General features: G+C 40.6%; 4 protein-coding genes across 11 annotated transcripts in view; 3 read left to right on the top strand and 1 right to left on the bottom strand.

Annotated features, from left to right (window-relative positions):
- The window catches only part of pde4ca (phosphodiesterase 4C, cAMP-specific a), a 51,246-nt gene extending 44,935 nt beyond the window's left edge, over positions 1-6,311 (top strand). For all 8 annotated transcript variants that reach the window (XM_019259087.2, XM_019259085.2, XM_019259086.2 and 5 more), the window contains 9 exons: positions 15-108; positions 313-479; positions 568-666; positions 864-1,028; positions 1,144-1,243; positions 1,398-1,552; positions 1,648-1,770; positions 2,245-2,427; positions 2,578-6,311. In XM_019259087.2, the coding sequence (XP_019114632.1) occupies positions 15-108; positions 313-479; positions 568-666; positions 864-1,028; positions 1,144-1,243; positions 1,398-1,552; positions 1,648-1,770; positions 2,245-2,427; positions 2,578-3,087 (1,596 nt within the window). In that variant the 3' untranslated portion in view covers positions 3,088-6,311. The remainder of the gene's footprint in view (positions 1-14; positions 109-312; positions 480-567; positions 667-863; positions 1,029-1,143; positions 1,244-1,397; positions 1,553-1,647; positions 1,771-2,244; positions 2,428-2,577) is intronic.
- Positions 6,312-7,656: 1,345 nt separating this feature from the next.
- Positions 7,657-16,054, top strand: LOC104920972 (ras-related protein Rab-3A). The gene is made up of 5 exons (XM_010733387.3): positions 7,657-7,746; positions 9,302-9,526; positions 11,711-11,829; positions 12,472-12,596; positions 13,403-16,054. Exons 2-5 carry the CDS (start codon positions 9,302-9,304, stop codon positions 13,591-13,593), a joined length of 660 nt encoding a protein of 219 aa, XP_010731689.1. The 5' UTR covers positions 7,657-7,746; the 3' UTR covers positions 13,594-16,054.
- A 304-nt stretch (positions 16,055-16,358) lies between these two features.
- On the bottom strand, positions 16,359-18,367 carry LOC104920973 (transcription factor jun-D). The gene has a single exon (XM_010733388.3). The coding sequence runs from the start codon at positions 18,068-18,070 to the stop codon at positions 17,132-17,134; it is 939 nt and encodes a 312-aa protein (XP_010731690.1). The 5' UTR covers positions 18,071-18,367; the 3' UTR covers positions 16,359-17,131.
- A 2,545-nt stretch (positions 18,368-20,912) lies between these two features.
- LOC104920974 (pyroglutamyl-peptidase 1) lies at positions 20,913-25,399 on the top strand. Its single transcript, XM_010733389.3, has 5 exons — positions 20,913-21,124; positions 21,577-21,629; positions 21,722-21,838; positions 21,968-22,200; positions 24,380-25,399. Exons 1-5 carry the CDS (start codon positions 21,094-21,096, stop codon positions 24,591-24,593), a joined length of 648 nt encoding a protein of 215 aa, XP_010731691.3. The 5' UTR covers positions 20,913-21,093; the 3' UTR covers positions 24,594-25,399.
- The last annotated feature ends 939 nt before the right edge of the window (positions 25,400-26,338 follow it).

Below are 26,338 nucleotides of genomic sequence, written 5' to 3'. Positions count from 1 at the left end.
GTGCTTCTGTATAGTTCAAGAGGATGCTGAACCGAGAGCTCACCCAGCTGTCAGAAACCAGCCGTTCAGGGAACCAAGTGTCTGAGTTCATCTCTAGCACCTTCCTAGGTAAAATACCTTCACTTTGTATAATCCACAAGCTGTACATGAACATATATACCAGGTAAAATATATAACAGTAAAGGATTTATCAACAGATTACACATTTTTGATCTATATTAGTAGTTGCATATTGGTAAGAATTGTAGGATGAAACAGCAGAGTGTAACAAAAGGCTGCAGCATTAACATTTTGTCTGTCTCCATTTATCAGAGAAGCCACATGACATGGACATCATGTCTCCCTCCAGCAAGGAGAAGGACAAGAAGCCCATGTCCAAGATCAGCGGGGTGAAGAAAGCCACCCACAGCCCCAGCCTTGCACCCTCCACCATCCCCCGCTTTGGGGTCAACGCCAGCCAGGAAGGACTCCTAGCCAGGGTATGACACTTGTTCATCTCTATGTATTGTTTATTAAATGTATTCTGTAGAGTATGTTGTGATGATATATATCTGTGCCCGTTGGCAGGAGTTGGAGGACATAAACAGATGGGGTATTGACATCTTTAAGGTCTCTGAGTACTCTGGAAATCGCCCACTGACGGTCACCATGTACACAATCTTCCAGGTAACACATCCCAACATCCATTACTTTCTCAGAACATACGTACTTGTTAACTTTAGAGATTTGGTAAATGAATTATCGAGAGAGTAAACGAATGAACAAGACAGTGGATGAATGAGTAAAACAATGCCTTAGCAAACAAACTTTAGTAAGTGATTAGTCTTTAGCTTGACTGACCCAGCGTTCACCTGTGTCTGTAGGAACGTGACCTGCTGAAGTCCTTTAAGATTCCAGCGGACACTTTCATCACCTTCATGATGACTTTGGAGGATCATTACCATGCGGACGTGGCCTACCACAACAACATCCATGCTGCGGACGTGGTCCAGTCCACGCACGTCTTACTGTCCACACCTGCTCTGGAGGTAAATGATCACACTAAGTCAAAGAGAAAGAGCAGAGACATGTCATCGAGCATACACACACATATGTATATGTGTGTGTATATATACTGACTGTCCCCTTCTTGTGTTGTCCAAGGCTGTGTTTACCGATCTGGAGATCCTTGCCGCTCTTTTTGCAAGCGCCATCCATGACGTGGATCACCCTGGAGTTTCCAATCAGTTTCTCATCAACACCAGTGAGTTTGCATAGCTGTGCAGGGATTATGTGAATGTGTGTTAGTACTGATTGTATTTAATTATGTGGATGAGGTGTCTGTGTACCTATGGAGAATTGGTGGTTTACAGTGCTGTGGGTAAACCTTTTTTTTTTTTTTGACGTTTTGTGTTCAGATTCAGAGCTGGCCCTGATGTACAATGACTCGTCGGTGCTGGAGAATCACCACCTGGCTGTTGGCTTTAAGCTTCTGCAGGAAGACAACTGTGACATCTTTCAGAACCTCAGCAAAAAACAGAGACAGTCGCTGCGCAAGATGGTCATAGATATGGTAAGCTTGGGAATTCGCCTTTGTCCTTATTGATATAACAGTGTAACACTGTGTTTTCTTGAAATTTGTGTTTCAATTAATTACTTTACCTACAGGTGCTGGCCACAGATATGTCTAAACACATGAACCTACTGGCAGACTTGAAAACCATGGTGGAGACCAAGAAAGTCACAAGTCTAGGAGTCCTACTGCTGGACAACTACTCAGATCGCATACAGGCAAGAACAGTTTATTCATTATTAGAGCTGCGCTGATCAATATTTAATTATTTTTATACTAAGAAATGAACAAAAAGTGTTCAGTTAACTGAGTTCGGTTCCCTTCAGCTCTACAGAGAGTTTTAGCATCTTTCAGTTCATTATTTTGGCGTTACTGTTTCGGTTTCCACATTCGACTTAGCTGCAGAAGTCATCTGTTTTTAGCTGCTTAGCACAAAACGAAGAACTAGGATGTGAACAGCACTAAAAGAAGAGTGAATATTGGACTAACATCAATCAAGTGGCCAGAACCACGACTCCAAATTAATCCTAATGTTTTTCGAACAGTTTGCCACAACCACTTAATGTGCCTAAGCTTTTTCTACCGTCCCCATGAGACCAAAATTAATGAATGCTGCTTCCAGTTAAATACCTCTTACTGTTAAGTTAATAATTAATATGTTTAAAAGTGTTGTGTTCTCTTGTCAACCACAGGTCCTTCAGAACATGGTGCACTGTGCAGATCTGAGCAACCCCACCAAGCCTCTTGAGCTTTACCGACAGTGGACAGACCGTATCATGGTGGAGTTTTTCACCCAGGGGGACAGGGAGAGAGACAAAGGCATGGAGATCAGCCCCATGTGTGACAAACAAAATGCCTCAGTAGAAAAGAACCAGGTACAGAACATGAATCATTCATGAAAGCTACTGTAAATCATTATATAATGTTCAACTGAAATTTAGAAGTAGTGAAGAAAATTATACAAACAACAGAATCAAAGAAAAGACATTGTCATATATATACCACTTCTTGCCTCTCTATTTCAGGTGGGTTTCATTGACTACATTGTTCATCCTCTGTGGGAAACATGGGCCGACCTTGTCCACCCAGATGCTCAGGAGATCCTGGACACACTGGAGGATAACAGAGAGTGGTACCAGAGCACGATCCCCCACAGCCCCCACAGCCCCTCACCCAACCCGGAGGGCCAGGAGGAAGGAGCCCTTGCCGGTGAAGCTTCAGCGCTCAGTGGTGGCTCCATTTCGGCTGACAAGTTCCAGTTTGAGCTAACCTTGGAAGAAGAAGGAGAATCTGATACTGAGAGCCCACCTGAGGAAGAGGAGGGTTACAGTAGCAGCAGGGGGCCCGAAATGTCCAGAACTGATTCTGGCCGTGGATTTGATGCGGTGTCTGCTACGACTCGCCTGCTCACCAGAAAGCTCACTACTGATTCAGGCAGGACGTTTTCTTTAGACTCTGAGAAAGATATGGCAGAAGACAGAGAAATAGACCAGGAAGGCGTCTCTGAGGTACCACGCTTCAGACTTGGTACATAGCACCAGTCAAGGGTTGTATTTTTGTTTTGGCCTTTTTTGTTTCTTGTTCTTGATTTTCGGTGCCTCATCCTCTGTCACTCCCCTTCTGCCACTCCAACCTAACACCACCACCTCTAGTTTCCGCGGACAGGGTGATAGCAAGCCTCGGGGTGGAGAGTAGGGGGAGTGCGGGTGGGTGTGGAGGGTGTTAAGAAAGTCTGCAGTTTTACACAGCAGTCACTTGCACTGGAGAGAGACAGAGAGACTGTTCCAGTAGAGAACAGGAAACCAAGGTTCTGACAGGTCCTTTGTGTTCAGTGTCTTTCACACAGACATACGGTGGATAAAGTTCTACAGAGACAATGAGAAGTTTGAAAAACTTCCCTTTTACCAGCCAACCCAAGGTCTACTACAACAAACGACTAAAACTGTCTTCCTCTTTTGGAGTATTTGTAAAGAAAGTGAGGAAGTGATGAATGGCCGCGAAAACACAACAAAGTCTTGTAAGATACTTTGCCAAACTTGCAATTTACAGGGACAATGCTGTTTTGCCTGCCTTCTTTTTTGTTTGTTTGTTTATTCTGTTGTCTTTTATTTAGTTCCACACACACACACACACACACACACACACACACACACACAGTGAAATACAGTAAATGAAGATACAATAACGTTAAACTTCAAAGCAGTGTAAGTGCAGGAAACTAAATGTAGCAGACATTTCGAGTGACTCTGTCATTATTATTGTATACGTAGCACTCCTCTCAGCTGCTGTTGCACGGCATATTTCGTTGTGTTCAGCAAGCAGCTGTCTTGGGAAGGATATGATTATAATGAAGTGGCTGGCAGTACATGTTATTTGAGATTTTCACTTGTTTCAGGCTTAGTATTTCCATTTTTATAATCTATGACATTGCGACAGCGACAAAACTGAGCCAGGGTCAGTATAGTGTTATACAGTGATGGAGTTGCATCCAAAGCAATATGGGCTGTGCACATGGTGCCTCCCAGTGTTGACAAGTGGAACTGAAGTTCTGACATCAGAGGCAAATGATTTGCAAGGTTTTGCATCGGCCTGTATGGAAAATACATTCAAAACTTTCCGTCCTACGTAACTGTAGGCCTACCCAAAATATCAGTTGTGTGTCAGTTTTGTTGCTGTTTTTGTTGCTGTTTTGTTTTTAAATTTTATTTCAATTCACTAATGTTTTTTTTGTTTTGTTGCATTCTTAATATTTGGCACCCATTTTATCAGTTTGCCTTCAAGTTTAGCACTTTACAGTTTTGATTATAGCTAGCCCTCATTGTGTTTTTTAAAGGGCTTGAGCCAAAACATTAACACATTGGAGGCTGTTGACTGCAAAACAGTTTTGTCATTCACTGTTAAGCAACCAGTGCAGACATCGTGCAAAAAAAAAAAAAAAAAAAAACTCACTACACTACAGTTAAAGATTCATCAAACTGTCCATTCAGATCCATTATCTTTACTACGTAATGTGTCACACACAGCATCCACCCACTGAAATTCTGTTTTTGGCAACATCCACTTGCGTAGTGTATTCGAAGGGTTGCAAAGAAAGATGTTAGCAGCATTGTAACTATATATATAAAAAAAAAAATCCAGGAGGTTACCAAGAGACAGTTTCATGTGCCAATATTATTTTCATCTTTTTTCTCTCATTGATCAATATTTTGCTCTTCACAAGGACATAGTCAATGACAAAACAAGTGCCAAGCAAGCATGACACAACCCGTACTGTAATTTCCATTTTGCCACTGGCTACTTTCCATCAGTGAATGATAAAGTTGGTTGATTGTAGCACTCTGTGTGCCAATCTGACCCCAGTGTCTCTGTTCCTTTTTTTCTAACTCGTGTTCAAACAGTAACTGAAACTGATATTGTCTTAAAACAGTGACGTGTTTTGTATGTGTGTGTGTGTGTGTGTATGAGAGAGACAGAGAGAGAGACAGAGAGAGAGAGAGAATGACTGAGTTGACTTGTTTGATGTATTTGCTAAGAAAAAAACCAAAGCACTTTGTATGGTACTTTTACAGTTCTGCACTTCCAGTACAGTCGAACATGTATAACGTGACTGTTTCACTGTTTCTCTGTTGGCAAATGGCCTGGTGGTTGGAGTTGGATTGCACGGGCTGGACCACTACAGCTCTTAAAGGTTGGATGTTGGAGGGACTGAAGTTGTTTTTTTGTTGTTCTTTTTATAATTGACTGTACAAAAAAGGTGTTTTGTTGAAATGCATGATATTGGCTGCAGGATTTCAAAGAATATGAAGAGTATATAGAGTACTTACAAAACTTAGCCTGTGGAGAAACTATATTTTATTACCATGGAACAGAGTAAATCATGTTTTAACGTGTGACTGAGATGAACGTTTTTTTGAGGGTTTTTTTGACGCCTTGTTTTCAAACCTGGGAATTTTTTTTTTCTGGTCATAGATGTGTTCACTGACATGCTGGAGTAAAAACATGTGCAATCTTTTCTGTAGCCACAAACAGCACCAAACAGTCTAACACTCAAGGATGCCTTCAAGCCTTCAAGGACTATTTAACAACAGCTTAACCAGCACAACATGCAAAGATACAGTCTGTCTCTCTGTGTGTCACTAATTGTTTGATTTTGTACATTTTCCTCACAGTGCTTCGTGTACAGTTTATTTATTATTTCTATATAATCTGTCAGAAACGATGGAACAGTAGACTTTATTTTAGTCTGAGGTTTAGTACTTATGTGTAGCGTGATGTGTGAGAAAGTCAAACAGGACAGATTTCAACTATTACTCAGCTTTTTTCCTTCTTCCTTCCTCCTTTTCATTTCTACAAACAACATTATACATAAACAAAAATTACTCACTTTCATGTTTTTCTTGGTATAAATGTAGTTAAGTGACACAATGTTTTTTCAGATGTCAGGGTTTTCTGAAAAATCTTTCCTCTCTTGTCTTCCTCTGTTTCCACTGATCTGGTCAGATCATGTATTCATTATGGATCTTACAGTAAGTGTGCTGATCTGAGACTTCTTCTTTGAGTCATAGTGAAGATAATAGTCATACGGCCTCCAGCCATCTTAGATCAGTGTTTTCTGTTCCTAGAGATTTTATGAATATGGGTCGTGAACTCAGACTCTCTGCAGCTTTGACAATCCAAACTCTGCTGTTTAACTGTGGGTGTGTTAGCCCTCTCTCCAACTAGAACTGTATGCCTTGCCAATAAAGGAAAATGTCTTCACTCTTTGATGTCTTGTTCTCTGCTTCCATGAGTAAACTAAATAATAAAACATGAGAAAACTAAAACATATATTGCATCCAACACTAAGCAAATACTAAACAAACGGATGAATGATGATGAATAAAAATGCACTGAGGTGAAGTAAATATTTTACATAATATCATTTTACATGAAATAGTAGTGTAAACACAGGTGTTACCAACGATATTAATTAAGATCCCATTCCATTCAGGGTGCTGCTGTGCTGCATGTCGGCTCACTGGAAAGTCTGCTGCAATAAATGGAACTGAACCTTGATTGGTATCATTGGTAACACCTGTGTCTGCTGTGAAAAAGGTTCATGATTTTGTATGAATGGATGTGGAGCATGTATAAAATATGCAAAATACAACCATAAATAATCTTGTGGTTCACAAGTGTGAATAGTAGGAACAAGACACAATGCATAGTATAATGTAAATGATAGTCAGACAGTGTAAGGTGATGAGGTTTTTAAGAACTTTAAAGCTACATAAAAAGAAATACAAAGATAATACTGTAGGAGAGTATGTACCCAAGTACTGTAAATACACTATTTATTGGAGTATTTTTGATACTATAAAGTATATATACTATAAAAAAGAGTATACATATACAGTATATATAAAATAGAATATGAAAGATATGTATGAATGTTATATACACTGTACAAGTGACAAATGACAAGGATGTGTCAGGTATATAGTATTGAGGAGTATTACTGTATTCTACTAGATATAAACATACTATATATATATACTGTTATAATAATAATAATTTGTTTTCAGACACATTCCTTTTTTATTCCTATTTATTTGCATAAGGTTAAGCGTGGTTAAATGTTCACTGTGATATGTTTGGAAGAGATTGATCAATAAGGTTTTGAGAAGACACACTTTATCTATCAACAATAAATCACATTGTTACAATCATTTCATGAGAAGAGGTAAAAAAAAAAAATTAATTCCAACTTTATGGGCAACTATTTGAAATATTAATAGTAAGAGTAAAGTGACATGTGCGCACAGGGATATTGCACAGTAAGTGGTTGATCGCATTTTGCAGACACTGTGAAGTGACAGGTGTTTTTACAAACGCACAAAAAACATCCAGTCTGGTTCAGCAGCAGCACTCATTGTTGGTCTGGTGGTGCGTGCAGTAATTTACCATTTGATACTGGTTTATAAAACTGAATTAAAACGGCTACATAATTTATAAAATGTGTAGGGGCGTGGCTATGTGCGAGTGAGCTCAATGCTGCTCTCTGATTGGCCGGCCCTCCTGCCAATCATCCTTACACTCTGTGTGTACCCGCTTATGTCGCGGCTGTCAATCAAAGAGGCGCACGGAGCTACTGCAGGTGCAAAGCTGGGCGCTGCTGCTGCGGAGGAGCTGCGGATAAAACAACACGTTTCAGGGTAAACGCTGCACTTATTCATCACCGCGGGGCTGGGATAAGTCAGACAGCTGGCATATGGATTATCTGTCGCTTGTCATATGTTTGATTTAGACTCAGAATCCAGTCGTAAATGAGAAAAGAGTAACCTTCATTTGACATAGCTAGGGATGCTTAGCTAGCTCCTGCTGGCACTAATAAAGCTGTGTTAGCATCAAGGCTAGCCCTAACTGCATATTGCATATATATATAAAAGCTAAAATGCATTTTCATCTGCATTGCGTACTCAGACAATCATTCGGTGTTTATTCTCGATGGTAGGTAATACACATAAAGCGTCTCGTACTGTACTTTGTGGTGTTTTCTGCAGCTAACGTGAAGCAGACTGTTAAATGATACATATTCACATAGGTTAGCACGATAAGCTTTGGATGAAGGAGGGGGGACGTTTAAAACCGGGAGCATGTTGTGTTTAGAAAGAGTCAGGCAGTCTGACACTGTCTTAATTCATCACAAGGCCAAATGTGGCCAACCATATGGTCATTCATAATTGGCTGGGCCGGCGCTCCTCGGAGGTCTGCCCGTCCTCCTGGATGGAGAGGATAGTGAGTTTAGCTGATGCTTAGCCCGCTAAGCCCCGGCACTTCCGTCCTCTTATCTTGCGTGGGGCGGAGGTGTGCATTCTTTGCACGGCCAGTGTTATTGACACGAAGTGGAAACACTCGGGGCTGTGTGTGGCTTGTAGCTGGTTGTGTTGACACAGCCTCTTGGCGAAACGGTTTCTATATTTAAAGTCGTGAAACTGTCTGGGAGCCATATGAAATGACATTTTTTAAAAGTCCTGTACGTGTGAAATACTTATGCTCGTTTCAGGTGGATTTATTCTGTCAGTGAAACTCTTCCAAATAGATAAAATAGTTTATTTTCTGTTCTTTCTTTCCTCAGGCTTGTTGTACACCTTGTCGACCTTTAACACCTGGCTAGAGCTGTTGCATTGTGTCACTTTAAGGTCTCCATGCTTCAGAGGCGTTGGACATTTCATTACTAAATAACTAAATACCTCTGAATCTGTTGAGTCATTCTAAAAGTAGCTTCAGAGGACGTCTCTAGCTGATATCAGAGGTTTGATCTGGCTTCTCTCGATGTTACTAGTTTCCCGTCTCAAAGACTTTTGTGTTTCCCAGATATGCTTGTGGTTTGTATATTTATTAGGCCTAATCGTTTTTGTTGTTTGTTTTTTGTTTTTTTAACCATCTATAGACCGATCGAAAAAGTTTCAGTATGAATATTACAGACTTTGACTGGAGTAAGATTTTGTAAAATGGTAACAAGGCATAATTTTACATTTTATTCATCCTCAAAATACCAAATATGCTTAAATGCTTAAGCCAGTGGCAGACTGACACAGTGTGCATATAATTTCATGAATGCAATACCAGCTACACTGACACTGTCAGAGATTCAGTGCTGATTTTTGTGACTACAGTGTGTGGTGGTATTGTGGTATTGTATTGGGTTATTTTGTAAGATGTTTCTATTTTTTTTGGTCCTAACACGTGATCTCCATCTTTGCATAGATGGCGTCTGCAAATGCCACATACGGACAGAAGGAGTCCTCGGACCAGAACTTTGATTACATGTTTAAAATCCTCATCATTGGCAACAGCAGCGTAGGAAAGACCTCCTTCCTTTTCCGCTATGCAGACGACTCATTCACGCCAGCCTTCGTCAGCACGGTGGGCATCGACTTCAAGGTGAAGACCATCTACAGGAACGACAAGAGGATAAAGCTGCAGATATGGGTGAGGACGTGAACACATAACGTGCATGCAGACATTATAAGGTTGTCAGATACAGATTGTCCAGTGGTTCCCAGTCCTGGCTGAGGTGTGAGTTCGGCTGACATGAAAAATGTGAAAAGTTGCTTTGGGGGAGCCGAAACTCCTGAAGAGTTGTCAGGTACCATCGAAGAAGTACGGGTAGACAGGTCTATAACTACACACTTATTTATGTGACATTACATAACTTCCACATATGTTGCCATCAGTGCAAAATTCCCCTCCATAATACAGCGAAGCAGTGAACCCTCAGCATGAAATATGCATACAGAATATTTAGAAAAGAAGTTGTGTCTGACAGCTGAATAACTGTGAACTTAGAAATCGCAGGCTGCGCCACTGATTTTCTTTTAATGGTTTATTTAATAGTAGAGCTGCTGTGTGGCAGAAAGGTTTGCACAGGATTCAAACAGTGTCTGTTCATCTCCAAACAACAGTGACATTCCAGATTCATGCACCTATCCTGCTGATTAATTTCTTAAGTAATTATTTAGTCTATAAAACGTCAGAAAACGTCCCAGTATCCCAAAGTGACGTCTTTTAAATGTTGTTTTGTCCGATCAGCAGTTCAAAACTCAAAGTTATTCAGTTTCTGCACATTGGAGAAGCCACGGCCAGATTGCTATTTATGAGGAACGTGCAGATTAATTTCCTTTCAATCCAGTATTAATTAATAAACTAATCGCTCCAGCTCTACAGCAGCCATTTAGACATGAAATAGTACGGTAAACACAGGTGTTACCAACGATACTAACAGAGTCAGGGTGCTGCTGTGCTGCATGTTGTCTCTGCTGCACTAAATGGAACAGGACCTTAATTAGTATCATTGGAAACACCTGTGTTGACTATTTCATATCAAGATGGCTGCTGTGAAAAAGGTGCGTTTATCAACGAAGTCAAATGATTTGACTCATCAAAATTAAGGCAAACCTTCTCGCTGCCTGCAGATCATCTTTAGTGAGAATGGAATAAATAATGACTCGCATCACTTCTAGCAACGTGAAAACTAAAAATAGTCATCCAAGGATCCTTCATCTTTTCACCTAGCACACACTTTCACACTACATATTTAAATAAGTTATTAATAAAAGGCTCTAATAAAGAATAAAGTGCAACTCAGCAGGTTTTTCTGATACTAGAGCATATAAGAGAACATATAATCTGAACATTAGTACCTCACTCTGCTTACCAAGAGTGCAATGCTTGAATACTTTGAGAAACTTTACAGATTTGGCTGCCTTCATGTTTTTGTGCCGCTCGCTTGGAGGACTCATTCTCTGAGCTAAAAACAGCATGTAGAGACCTCAAACATAAGACAAAGGAGGTTCACAAAGAGTGCGTATAATTGTTCATACATAACTATGCCACATTAAAGCGTAAAGTGAATGTAGGAGGTTTTGTGAAGGGAGTAAAAATCTGCTATTCATGCTCATTTGACACAGAAATAACAGGAACATCTAGAAACACACTGTAAATTGTACAGTACATGATGAAGGGACGTGATTTCAACCTTAAATGTCAAGTTTTTTTTCTTAATTTATATGTGTGTTTATCATAAAAACAAATGAATGCAATCAATAACCCTTTGCCAGTCAAGCGGAGCAGCAGGCCTGATAGGTGAGGCAGATTGCCTCCCTATTAAAATGGTTGGGGAAAGACTGATTATCATGTATCTCTAATGATTACCAGCTGTTGGACTGGCCTCTCCAGTCCTAAGAATCACTTCATCTGCTGTGTAATAGCAATACCCTTGAAGTGTGCTCAATGTGAGCCATAAAACCTGACCCTGGGACCAATTGCTTATTACATGCGACACCAGGGGAATACCTAATGCTCATGGGAGTTCATCTGAATGTTAAAACCTCGGCAATCACCAGCAGGCACATGCCATAAATTGGTTGCAGGTGCTGGGTGACATTGATCTGCACAAAAAGACAAAGAAAGACTCGCACAGTGCTGTCTGGTTCCCAGTGCTTATTTAATCTTACATGGAAATTTAATCCAGAGGTAGAGCATCCATGGATGGATGGAAACTATGTTATGCCCAGAAGACCATGCGCGTGCAGGTGTTTTGTTTTTGACTATGTAAATCTAACCTGCTTTGACAATAATACTCAAATATTATTCTCAATGTGTGTATTTGTGTAGGACACTGCTGGCCAGGAGCGCTACAGGACAATCACCACAGCTTACTACAGGGGAGCCATGGGCTTCATCCTCATGTATGACATCACCAACGAGGACTCTTTCAACGCTGTTCAAGACTGGTGAGGGGCACCTGACTATTCATGTCTGTGTACGACTGTGTATGAAGGTGGCAGCTTAAAAACCTACAATTTTATTCAGCTTTCATGTTGTTTGCCACCACAGTGCCACCCAGCTGAACCTCTGAGGTCTGGGATTTCTGATCTGACACATAGTGGAAAGAGAAACCACAAGAGTGGTCATGAGAACCATTAGTTTAATCCAGTTGTGTGTGTTTGTTTGCAAGTGTAAAGACAGATGAAGGCACTAATAATATCTGTTGAAATGACACTTTTGCTTTGTCAGATTGGATATTTGGACAACAGCTGTAGATCAGACTAAGTACGTAAGCACAATAGAAGTTTACATCAGATAGCTTTCAACATTCAGCTTTGTTTTGTTATCCAATTATGTTCAAGTTGACTTGTTTGAAGCCTGTCACTTGTGCTTTGTTACCCTGTTTACTCTTGTGAAGATATTACTTTTAACATGTAACATTTGCCATATCTGAATAAAATCAGTGGCTACAATGTCATTAAAACCAAAGGGAATGATGGTTAAAGAAGACAAAGGGCAAAATGCAGATGACCCAAGTACTTAATCAGATATAAAAAGATGTCCTTCAGTCGATAAAGCTCAACACCCTGTACTGTATCTGCTAACAGGTCGACCCAGATCAAGACATACTCGTGGGACAATGCCCAGGTCCTTTTGGTGGGGAACAAGTGTGATATGGAGGATGAACGAGTGGTGGCTGCAGAGAGGGGCCGGCAGCTGTCAGAACAGCTGGGTAAGTCAACGAGAAAAAAAAACGAGATGCCGTGTGTCTTTTGTTTTCACACTGTTGGTGTTTATTGTCTTCTCCCGGGAGCAAAATTAAATATAATCATCAACCATAAAGTTAATTTAAAGAGGGTGTGATGATGTGTGAATAACTCTTGTCTAAAAATGTATAAGATTCATAATGTTTGGGTTGTTCAGACATTTGGATTCAACTCTGTTTTTCAGAAGTCGGCATCATGATTAGACTTGCCTTTGTTACATTATTCCACCACGTTTGAACCGTTGTTACAACAGTTCAGGCTGAAATAACTGTAAATCAGCTATGCCAGTGAGCCATAATATCATGTGACTAAACCTGCGTCATGTGTTGGGTCTGAAAATCAGCTCTTCAGTCTTCATAAGGCAACTTGCAGTGGCACAAAGAGTCAGGTATTTGCTTTTTAAGACGAGCAAGGTGTTATTTTCTGCTCGTCCTGTTGAAACACGAAACATCAAAAACATGTTTTGGGAGTGACCTGACTGAGTCAGAGTATTATTTGTAATTTGACTGTAATTAGACTTCATTTTAAAGCACCCCTTAAAGACATTTGATTATGTGTCTGCAAAGATTTATTTAATTTATTCAAGACTTTTGAATACATTTCCTTCAGGACATCATATGGAGCAGTAATTAATGAGGTTTGAGGTGCCGCTCTGATCGCAGCCTCAATATGTTCTGACATGACAAGATAAGTGGATTAACAGGATAAGCTTCACGTTGGAACAATAAGTGTAACCATAGCCTCTCTCTGCCTCTGTCACCCCTCCTGGCAGGTTTCGAGTACTTTGAGGCGAGCGCTAAAGATAACATTAATGTGAAGCAGACCTTCGAGCGGCTGGTGGACATCATCTGCGAGAGGATGACAGAGAGTCTGGACAACAACGATCCGGCTGTCACCGGAGCTAAACAGGGGCCACAGCTCACCGAGCAGCCTCAGAGGTCCCATCAGGATTGTGCTTGCTAAACATGACCACACACACACACACACACACACACACACACACACACAGTTTGTCTCACTTTCTTTCCCCTTCTCATACACAGATATATTGCACACAAACACTGCCATACAGAGACACACAACCCGGCTGCTTAGATTATCCACCCCTCTCACTACACCACAAGCTCCGTCCACATGAGGCGCCTCTCCCCAAAGATTTTTCAGAAAAAGTTTTTGTTTTTTCAGTAACACGCAGATTATGTGATTGTGCTAACTTAGTCAGGGGGCTGTAGCTGTGGCTGTAACGTTTATCAGAGGTACAATCCCAAGTTGTCTTTTATTATTTGTATACGTATACACAAACATACAGACGATACTGTAACTTCAGAGAATTATCAAAGGCCAGTCAAGACTCCATCATTCCTTATTGAAGTGTCTGCAATTGGGTTTTACTCTAAAAGGCTGTGAAGGAGAAACATCAGTTCCCACTCAGCACTAATGCCTCAACCCTAAATGGATACAATTCACTTGTTTTGCTTTTACTCCCATTGAAAATATGTGTTTGTTGCTGTGGATAGATTGTTGTTGTTGTTTTTTTTAAACATGTATGAGTTGGTAAGGTGTGGTTTGGAGCATTTGAAAAACACCGGTCCTTCCCAGTGTTGTAACAGTTTCTACAGAAGTTTGACGTCCAAACCGTCGTATGAAAGTTTGTTTTTATTTTTAATTTAAGGAATGAAGAAAAGCAAAATTCATGCATATCAATCAGACAGGCAAGTTCTTATTGTTATTATTCATTTTTGGTCCCTTCCCAGATTTTTTAAGAAACAGTTAAGTGAAATCAGATGGTGTTGTTGGTCACTGTGTTGGTCCAGTGGAAGGAGCTGCAAAGCCTCTAGAGGTTGTTTGAATTTAGATTCCTTGCCTTGTTACGGTTGTTTTTTACTTTTTTGTTACTATTTTTTTAAAGACATACAACAGAATAGAAGGATAAGGGATGTCTTTCACCACATAAAGAGTGTATAAAAGTTTAAAAGTCAATAGAGATGCATTTTAAAATGCATATTTAATATATAAATACATATATAATTAACATATTATACAATAATAATGATTTAATATATTGGATTCCTACCTGTGCTTTAGTGAGAGGTGCACGTTGTTGATGTTTTTAACCGACTGTGGTCGACTGGATTTGTGTGAGGTGTTGTCCGAATTGAAAACCCGTCTGGAGATACCAAGTGGGGGCTAATGGTTTCACATGTGGCCCCTTCTCATTGTATTATCTTTCATTCACTGCATACAATGTGCAACATGCACTCACAGGAAAGGCATGTGATGCAGTGTGAGCACTGGCATGCGGCAGATCTCCATCAACTTCCATCTCTATCTTTATTTTTTTGGGGGGGTACATGATGTTTGGGAGCATGTTAAATGTCAAATTGTAAGTTTCATCCCTTCGGATGCTAAGGTTAGCGATTTGTCTGCTCGTGTATACAGTACGAAACCTTCTGTGTGTCATGCATTCACAGATGAGCTGAGGCATGCGAAAATACTTCAACACCTAAGTTATTTCAATTTCTAACTTTATTTATTTTGTATTACCTTATTTATTTTTGAGATAATGTTCTTCCTAGATTATGCATTGCGATCTGCACTCTACGTTTTTAAAGAGATGTTCAGTAGTATTCACTTGCTTATACGATCCAGGCTTTTTAATGGAAATGTGTTTGTGTTTACAGTGATTATAAAGCTTAAGATGCTTCCTTAAGAGGAAAGTTAAACATTCCAGTGTGAGAATCTCTTATCATGTCTACGCAGCTTTGCTGGGAAGTTTGTTTGTCTTCTGATATCGGTTGTGTAACTTTTAAGACTCGGTGGTGGTAAAAGCAGACTGTTCTCACAGAGCAATAGCAGTTCTTTCTATCCACACCCAAATATCAGCGATGTACAATCCCAGCTGAGGGTTTGTAAAGTACGTGCTGTACGTGGACGTGTGAATGTACAGTTTGTATAAAGGCAGTCTCAATAATCGTTCTTTCCAAAGAGATCTTGACAATAAATGTAGAGCCAAAAAGAGCGCTTTGTTAGACTTGCACTAACAAACTTAATGGTAGTGTTTTCCTACTCTGTGCAGTAGCTTCAAAAAGGGATTCAAATGTTTGGGAAGTAAAATGAATACTCTGAACACTTCATTAAAATAGTGACTCTTACTGCATTGGTTCACTTTTGACTTGTTTGTTGATTTTTGTTACTTTATTTATTGTGTTTTGCTACAGCTGTAAACTTTGCCGGTGACTTAGGAAACACATATCGATCCTGTTCAACTCTTCTCTTCCTTCTCCCTCCCCTCTCTCTGTCATGAATAACTCTTGTAAATAGGACTTTTCTGCCCGTCGGGTATTAGTTGTGTGAATTGTGCTGTAATTCTGTAATGCCAGATTTGCTAAAATGAGGAATCAATAAACAAAAAATGTAAAAGCTGTAGCTTTGTGTTGGTCAGTAATTTTCAAGAAGTGCACATGTGATGTCTGAGAAATGGTTTAGCTGGGCAAGTTTTACTGTGCCCAGCAGAGGGCATAATACTACAATAATGTCTTGTTTTCTACCCTCAGAGTTGTTTGACCATCTATGGTTTGGTTCAGCTTCTCTGCTGCACTTAATACAACACCCACAGTGTGAACTCTACAAGAGGAAATCAATGTAAATGTATATATTATTCTTGCAAAAGCTCCTCCTGACTCTGATAAAGAAAGCGGAGCTGAGTGAGAAACAAACCACATGAGCAGTTAGTAATGTAGTGAATTTAATAAATGTCAGGTAGAGACTTGAAAGTCCATTACACATGGATACATAGGGTTTCTCAGCACGTACACATACATTCATGGAAGTGGCGACTGAAGAAGTACACAGCAGCCACCATAATAAAAAGGAAACAATGGTTACTGTACACAAAAGCGACAAAAGACATGCAGTGTTCAGTTTTGCAAAACAAAATAAAAGAGAACAGGAATTAAGACCATATGTAAAATAAGAAATGTTTCAGTAAATAAAATATATATATATTTGTCATTAAGTGCTTGTAAACAAGTAAGGCATTATATTACACGGTGGATGACAGCACTTGGTGACACCCTGGTGTTTGGTTGCACCCTTGTTGAGATTGTCCAGCTTACACACACAGATAAATACTATCCTTCACCAGTCCACTGGATAGCATTTTGCTACATGGTTTCCCAAAAAAAAAAGGAAGAAAAAGAGTCTTGTTTTCTGCACAACACTGCCAGATTTTCATGAATCAGGAGAGGCTGCAGCCCTCACCTGCTGCTGGTTAACCTGTCATTGTCCAGCTCTCATCAAGGCCTGCTCATCTCTGTCTGTTCTGTTCCTCACTTACAGGCTTTTAATCTGGAGGATGCATTTACAATGGCCTCATCTCATGTCTCTGATAAGGACTTTAGGTTACAAAAAGGCAAATGTTCCTCATTATACAGCCCTGTATATCCTCAGAGAATATACTTGGAGCTGTAAAAACATCCACAAAGAGCATCATTACTGGGATTTAGTAAGCCTGGACCTGGTTTGGCAAAAGCTGGCATCCGCTGCTGACGTGGTTCATCACCTTCTGCTTCAGCTGGGCCACTTGCTCCCTGAGGACGCTGGCCGTGGATGCCAGCTCGGTGTTTTGCGTTTTCAGGCTCTTGACCTTGTCCTCCAGCCGAGATATCCTCTCCAGTTTTCTTTTGCGGCATTTGGAGGCGGCTATCCTGTTCCTCAGCTTTTTTCTCTCCGCCTTGATGCGCTCCTGGTTGTCCATGTCAATAGGAGACAGAGGGGGGCTGTCCCCGAAACTCTGCATGTCTGGTACCGTCTGTGGTTCGTCCTTCACCAAACCGGCGGACTGGAGTCGTGACAGAGCCGCCGCCGCAGCGGCTGCCTGTTGCTGCGCGCTGGCCAGATGAGACGGAGGCGGCGGGAAGGGGATGGTGTCCGTGGAGTAGTTGATGGTGGTGGCTCCGAGCGGACTAGCCGCATACCCGTTTAAAGTAGTGTATACAGGGAGGTCTGATGTCTGGAGCCCGGTGGATCCGACCGCGTTGGATGATCCGAGCAGCTCCAGTCTATCCACAGAGACGCACCCCGCTTCGCTCAGCTGATTCTGCTTGTGGAGATCCTCCAGTGCCTTGACGAAACCTTCCGCGAACTCCTGCTCGTCACTGGCCGACTTCGGGTAGAGGAACTGGGAGGTCGGGTTTGCTGTGGTGACCAGACCGTTCGACTGGATAATAAGGCGCTCCAGGTCCGGAGAGGTTAGTTTCAAGAGTCCCAAGTCTGGGGAGTTAAGAAGCCCGTCTGTGTCGCGGAGCGGGTTTGATTTGAGCTCGGAGTTCTGGTCGTCCAGGTTCAGATTAATGTCCTTCTTCATCATCGTGCTCTGGGAATAGATGCTGGAGACCCTCGGAGTATTCACCACGGTGCCTGTGTAGAGGGTTGTTTCCATTCTACACCCTCACATGAGGGAGTGTTGAGCGTTACGCATTAACGATTGTTGAACAGTCGCATCCAAACATGAGGAAATCAGCTGATTCCTATTTCTACGTGATCCCGTTTTCTCTCGTGTATCAGTCACTCTATCAGTCGACCACTTGAGTTTGTTGTGCCTTGAGGGGCTCTGGTGTGTCTCTCCTGCGTACGGATGATATTGTCTTTTCCCGATGGCACGACTGCTATGCGCAGCGCCAGACCTCGCTCGCTTTCTAGCCCTAAAAATTCCATTATGTCACTCCAGAGCGCGGAGATTGGCCCAAAATGACGTTGGTTTCCGGTTCAATTTGAATAAGGGGCAGAGCCGGCCTTTATTGCCATGGAGACTTTAAGTAAACTACAAACAGTGCAATGCATTGTGGTTTGATGTCATAGCATAAAAAAGCTCAGGGTCGCCAAAAGAGAGCAGAGACTGGGCGGGGAAGGTGTAAGAGACGAAGGCCAAGGAAAGGAAGAACAGAGGAGCAGGCCTTACAGAAAATATCCCATCAACTCAGGCTGAAGCTGTCTGAGACTGAGACTGAGATTCTACAAGTATTAACAAACAAGTTATGGTGTAATCTTGTACTATTCCATGATCGGAGACTACTGAGAACTGAATAGAAGCCAAATGAAACAGGTCTTAAAGTATGTGTTCAAGTTCAAACTGAAACCAAATGTAATTCCAATTCATCAGACCTGCCAACACCTCTTACTGTAGTTCATTAAGGCTCTTTGGTCACATTCAACCCTCACACAAGCCCAAGAGAGAGAGACAGACTTGAAATGAAGTGGTACAACACTCAAAGTGTTCTGAAAGTGTCTTTGGGGAAATTGAGCGAGGACTAGAAAAGGGAAGGAAAGAGTGACAGTAGAATGAGGAAACCGTGTGTTTTCTGTGACTGAAAGTAGATTGTGGAAAGGTTAACATACTGACCACGTCCATCAGTGACTACAAACATGTTTTCATAGCTTTTATGGCTGTGTCTGGTGGATCTTGGAGATGTCCTCAGTGTCTGTACAGTTTGTTCCAAAACAGGTGCACAGATTTTAGGAGCTAATCACAACAAAAGAACACAAAGTTGTGAAATTTCAGGCATTTAAACAGATTTATTAATTAACCCTAACCCTAACCCTAACCCTAACACTATATATAATGGATAACAATAATAACTATAATATAACACTGTAAAATAAAACAGAACAGAAAAGAATATAATAAAATAGAACATTATAGAACAGAAGAGAAAATAATACAGTAGAGTACAACATTACATTATAGAACACTATAGAAAAGAACAGCAAATAATTGCGCGTTATAGAAAAGAACATTATAGAATATAATAGAGAATTATATAATACATTTTTTTTATAATATGATAGATAATTATAGAATAGAACATTATAGAAAAGAACAAAAAATAATAGAAGTAGAGTTAAGTAGAACATTATTGCGTATAATAGGATAAAAAATAATAGAATAGAGTAGAACACAATAGAGCTTTATACAATAGAATATTATAGAATAGGAACATAAAACAACAGAACAGAGTAAACGTTATAGAATATAAAAGAACATCATAGAATAGAATATTATAGACTGGAAAGTAAAAGAGACAAACACGGTATACGTCCAGTTTACAGTATAAAAGACATTGAATCTGCCCCTGTGTTGGAAACTACAGCAGAATATTGTTATTCCACCCATACACAGCGAGGACGTCAGCAGACTGTCTGCATCAGCACCACAGAGCAGAGGGGGCATCGTCAGTTCCCATGGCAACACTGACATAGCGAGTGACGCAGGCGAGATAGAGAAAGAAAGGTGAATGGGTTTAGAGAGAAGACAAGGCTGTTAGCGGATGCAGTGCAGGTTGTGTAGGTGGTCGGAGGAGGTGTGAGTGTGAGTGTGGCTTGTGCGCGCACGTGTTTGTGTGGGTGTGGGCGTGTGTGTGTGTGTGTGATGTGGTTCAGAGGCAGAAATCAATGTTGATTCTGTAACTGTAGAGGCACGGGCATGAATGAGAGATCTCCACCCTATGGAGAGCATATTATCTTCACCGTGCCAGCACAGAGCCACATAGGGTGCAGTGTCCAGAATGTGTGAGTCATTTCGCAACCCAAGGGTGTGGACCGCAGAGTACACCGAGAATGAAAAAAAAACAAAAAAGGAGCTCCTGTAGGACGATATTAGATTAGCTCTGCCTCCATAACAACAACACACTGGTGAAAAAAAAAGGGCTGTCCTCCTAAGCTCAGGTAATGAAGTGTGTCAGAGGTTGTGTAAGCTTTTAATTTTCTTCTCTCTCAGCCGGAGAAGTGTCCTTTGATTTGAACTCTCCTGAGAGAAGTAAACTGGGCTTGCATGTTCAGCAACGCCCTGTGTCACACTCACGCTGGTACAGTGTGTACATTCACACCTGGGAGCTGCCTAGTAAAACCACAGAGAAGCTCCACTGGAGTAGCTGGTTTGGGATTTACATGTTTATTAATGGGCTGTCTCAACAATTCGTATTGATGGAGGGGGAGGTTGTTTTTATTCACTTCAGCTGCCTCCTCATATGACAGCTCTCCTAACATTTCATCTGTGAATGCATTGCTGTTGCATGGTTTTCATTTCCAGCACACACATGGCTTGAATTACACTGTATTGCATTAAAATACTTGGATTAAAAGCATCGATTTTCATTACCTCCTGTCCACTATCCAAAAGTGTCTCGTGGCACAAGGTGAAAAAACACAAATTCCTAAGTCCTCTTTTGTTTCTCATTTCTTTGTGTCGGTTCAAATGTATTATTATAGGATGAAGTGCTGTGAAGGGATCCATGCCCATACAGTAGATGGCAGTATGACCGATCCAGGCTTGGTGTGTTACTTCCTTTCAGCTCTGAGCCAGAAGAAGACAGCAAGCAAGCGTAGACAATCCTGAGATTCTTGTTTGGGATATTTGATCCCCTTATTATACATCTATGACAGCTCCTGTCATAACAACCAAGGAGAATGGCCAATAAGAAGAAAGTAATAGTAACAGGTGAGGGGCTTTTAATGGTCAGTGGACTGGGTATTTAAAATGATTGTTGTCTCTATAGTGTTGTTACAGCTCAGAGTTTTCTTCTTGTGTCTGAGCTGCACAGCTGATCTGGTTAGAATGATTAATAGTGATGATTTATTAGAAATATGTAATGACTCAGCTTTCATAAATAATCCACAGTAATGTTGCTGTAAGGAAACAAATATGTACATCAGAAAGACACTGAATGAATTGAACCTTTTCTGCAACACAAATTGCTCAACTGCAAACATCTTTCTGTGTCTTTAACGAGTATCATGTTTTACTGCTACAATTAATGTTTAACTTGATGCAACCTTTAGACTTTGATTCAAGAGTCCACGACAGATAAGCATCTTCGTCTATTACGTCCTTGATTGCTTTTTTTCTGCTGGGTAGCATCTGAGTAACATTTTACATAATTTTCCTTGCAGGTTTTGAACCTTTTGGTGAGCATGCAGTGAACTCCAGCTGGGTGGCAGTACAGGTAATCAGTAATCAGGTTGTGCATTTTTAACAAAAGGTGCCGGATAAGGACTACATTTAAGGTGTATATATGTTTGCTTTCTGTGTTCACAGGAACTGGAGCGATTAGGGCTGGGTGAAGAAGTAGACCTTCATGTGCGTGAGGTGCCTGTTGAATACCAGGCTGTTCAGAGCCTACTGCCCTCTCTGTGGAAAGACCCCCAGCCACAGGTATTCAAGGAAATACACAACATAAAAGAACTTTTTCTAACATACCGTACATGAAATCAATCAGTCAGTCCAAAAAAAATGTCTCAATTAACCTCTACCACCTCTGTTTTTTTGGGGTCTTGTGAGCAGTTAGTGGTCCATGTCGGTGTTTCTGGGTTAGCCACCACTGTCACTCTGGAGCAGTGTGGCCACAACAAGGGTTACAAACGCCTGGACAACTGTAGCTTTTGTCCAGCCTCCCAGTGCTGCATGGAGAATGGTCCCGACTGCATACAATCAGTCCTGGACATGGACGCAGTCTGCAAAAGGGTTAATGACTCTGGCCTCGGGGTCACTCTTTCTGTGTCTAAAGATGCTGGAAGGTGGGTGATCGTTTATTTTATTATTCACACCTATGACACTGCAATGTGTCAAAATGTAAAGAGATATATTTATATTTACCTTTGAGAGATGCCATGATCAGTCCTTAAAACATGTCATTTATTAATTGCTGCCATTGGTATTTGTAGGAAGGATAGACAACATGATGATTCCCTAGAATCAGCTAACTAAATATCACATAGTATGTTTATTTTATATCAAAGATATAATGCACAGTAGCACTTTAAAAGCAAACAGGTTTGTGCTGCACAGACAGGCACAGGTTAAACATGATTAAAAGCCAGAGAATAAAAGTGGGTGTAAGGTGTGTCTTATAAACAGACTTTAATGGCCTCCGGAAGGTTATTCCAGAGCTGAGGAGGTGCTACTGAAAACGCCCTGTCCTGGCCTTTTACTTCTTTGAACAGGGCACAGCCAACATGCCACAGTGGGACAATCTGAGGGATCTGGTGGAGGTGTAAGGGTGAGAAGTTTTGAGAAATATGCAGGGGCAAGACTGTGGGGAGATTTACAGACAATTAGAAGGATTTTGAAATGGATCCTGAAGTTAAAAGAGTTAGGAGTAATTGGAGTAGGATCTTTGTCTTGTCTGCAATTAACTGAAGGAAATTATGAGCCAACTAGTGTGTGATATCTTGAAGATAGTTTTGTAATTGAGTCTAGATTTGGGAACTGGGGGGGGGGACATAGATCTGAATATCATCTGCATAGCAGTGAAAAGAGATTCTTTCTAATGGGGACACGTAAAGATAAAGGAGAAGTGGACCTAAAATTGAACCCTGGAGAACCTCACATGAAATGTTAGTGGATGTGGAGGATGAGCTGCCAAAGGAAGCAGTAAAAAGTCTGTTCAAACCAGTCAAGGGTGGACCCAGAGATGCCAATTCAGCATGTCAAGCGAGTAAGTCAATAGTAATAGTTGTTAGTGGTTCTGTGGTATTCACAGAGTCATGACTGGAATTTGATTTGAAACATCCTTTTCTAATGTCTTAGGCAAAAAGGAAAGCATAGAAATGATCTGGGGTCTCTGGATCAGAACAAAGCTTCTGAAGAAGTGGCTGAACTGTGGCTTGCTTAAAACAAGACGGATGGCTAGAAAACAGTTTAAAATTGTCAGTATAGGAGGACCAGCTGAACTTCAAATGACTGTTTTGGGAGCTTAGTTGGAATTATATCAAACTGACAGCTTGTGGGCTTCATGCCTGCAATTATGCATCCAAGTAGTGGTAAAAAGACTGGGTGGAAATGATTAAAGGCAGGAGGTTCCTTAATAACCAGTGAGAAATCTTTGGAAGAGAGCAAAATGTTTGACCTAATGTAATCAATTTTGTTTAGAAAGAAGTCTTTAAATTCCTCACAGCTGATCACTGAGGATTTTGCTGTGCAGCAGGCGTGTTTCTTAATAATGATATCTGAGATGTATTTTGCTTTTGCATCTTTCACAGATAATGGGTACTAGATTAAAAGCACCATATACATCTTATAGGAGACATATAGTCTGTCTTTTATTCACTTATGCTCTGTTTTCTGGCAGTCCCTTTTTAATGGAGAGCGTGCAATTGTATAGAGGTCTATATCTTAGTCTGGTCTGGTTTTAAAAGGAGCACCGGAGTCAAGGATAGATAGACAAGACTGTTGGAAAAGATCTATTAATTTATCATTAATCATTGTGCTTAAATGGATGGAGGAGGATTTAATAGCAGAGACTGTGGAATCGGTAATGTAGGCACTGGAAAATAACCTGGGTGTGGGCAGGCAGTTTTGGTAAAAATGAAGGAAGCTCAGTGTCAAATAAAAAAAACCCTGTGGTCAGACACACAGATGTCACGTAGAGAAAATGGTTAAGCGAAAGGCCAAAGGACAGGACTAAACCCAGAGTATGATTCTTTACATGTGTTAAAGTTAAGGGGCCAATGTATTTGTAGGCAGAATGAATATTAAAATCACCTAAAATTAAAAGCCTGTCATACCCTGATGTGACAACAGGAGCTCGGAAAATCACTTTATAAATGTTCTCTGGTTATAGGTAGTTTGTTTTATGACTTGGAATGTTTTAACACCCGCTGTTTTGTCCTCTCACGACATTGTTTTCTGATCCTGTATAGATGTGATCATACAAACTTTACACAGCCTAACATTCATTGTTTGCCTCCCTGGCAGGTATCTGTGTGACTACACCTATTATACATCTCTGTACCTGGGGCAGGGTCACTCTGCTTTCATACATGTGCCTCCACTTGGAAAACCCTACAGCAGCCAGGACCTGGGTAGAGCTCTACAGGCTGCCATACAAGAGATGCTGAATCTGCTTGAACTGGATCCCAAACACAATAAGCACTGTGATCACGAGCATCAACACCAGCATGACCACTAACGACTGACTCACAAACCTGAGCAGACTCGAATAACTCGATTAGAATAAATTCAACAAAATGGACCACTAGCTTTACTACAGGGATTTGCCTCAGGTCTGACTTCTGAGGCAAATAAAATGATAATCAATTTAGTTGTGTGGCACAAAAGATTTAAAAAAATGTGACTATGACTTAAGATGGTCAACCATTAGTTTGAAGAACAGGAACTCACGTTTGATGCTTTTGATTGTAATATCAGGGCCAAGGTATTGTATCTCCAACTCTGACTGCTAGACTTGGTCTGAGTGTTTGGGTGTGTGAGTGTTAGCCATGTCTCTACAATCCTAAATCTGATCTAAGACTGTGAAAATAGATGTCAACTTAACATTATATATTAACATTGTATCATGTGAAAAGTGAGCTGTATTACCAGTAGTACTAACAGTGTAGTAGCTGAAACTACAAATGGTGTTTGGGGGCACACTGTGGGATAGTTTATGGTTACACTAACTTAGATTACCCTCACCTTTTAAAGCCATATACCTCTCCTGTCCCCCTGTGAGTCTGTCCTCTCACTGTTTGAAGTCCTCTTGGTATGATTTCTTGTAATTATGATGTCATTCCCTTGCTTGTATTTGCACCAGAGAAATGTGATAATGACGGGAACCTGAACACTTATAATGATTTGTTTATCTCAGGGAATATGTTGCACATGCAATCAATATTAAGTAATGTGATACATTTAATGTGTCTGTTCTATCTATGTAGTGCAGCTGTGCGAGGCAAAGCCGGCTTAAAGCTGTGTTAATTAAAACATTTCACACAGGCTTATTTCTTTTATTTTGTCTCTAACACCTCCCTAGTGTTTATGTCTGACATCTACTGTACATGCAAATGTTATTTGAATTTATGTGTTACACAGAGAACCACACCCAAGAAGAAATCCTACGAGTCAGCTTTTTTCCTGCCAAAATATTTTTTGATCCATGAACATTGTGTACGTGGAGATACTGACATTGAAATCTTTGTATTCTCACCAAATAGCACCTGAAAAGACGTTAAGATAATTTTATTTAAATATTTGCAGCGATCCTTAAACAGTTTATTTACTTTCAGATTAATTTGGTGCAGGGTGAGTTACCGTAAGACTGGGTGTAGTACATCATCAGACCTGCTAAACTTGTTCTGACCTGACAGATCAATGCAGGATACAGTTAAAGTATCATGGTGCTACTGTGCTACTGGAGCATTAATAAGGTATTAAAGTCTGCTTGACTCAGTATTGATCAAGGATTGTATTCATCTAATGTCGCAACATAGGATATTGGTCCTAACTGGTCCTAAACCCTCAGACTGAAGCATATTTGCACCTACTTTTTGGCACAAGAGTAAAACCATTTTATTAGCTCTCTTTACCTTGGAAAGCACCAGGATTCAGCAGAGCCTCAGAGCTGTCCTAACCTGTTGGAGTTCTGAACAGACGGGAAATAAGCTCACTGTTCTAGGACATAAAACTTTTAACTTAGAATAAAATGTTCCTCAAAGTTACTACTGAGCTACATCAACTAAATCATCAAAAAACAAAACGTGGCAATGTTGTCACAAGTTGAAATCTAAAGATCTGTCTGCTTCTTATAAAATAAATTATTTAAAGAAAAGATCACAGACAATCAGGCTGCAATAAACACATAAAGTCATATGAAGTTGTATATTTATACTGATTTTAACTTATTGGTCCAAAAGGTAAAATTAATACTGTCCGTCT

Source organism: Larimichthys crocea, chromosome XII, assembly GCF_000972845.2.
Source record: "Larimichthys crocea isolate SSNF chromosome XII, L_crocea_2.0, whole genome shotgun sequence".
Classification (NCBI taxonomy): Eukaryota; Metazoa; Chordata; class Actinopteri; family Sciaenidae; genus Larimichthys; species Larimichthys crocea.
This window is presented reverse-complemented; position numbering and strand designations above follow the sequence as displayed.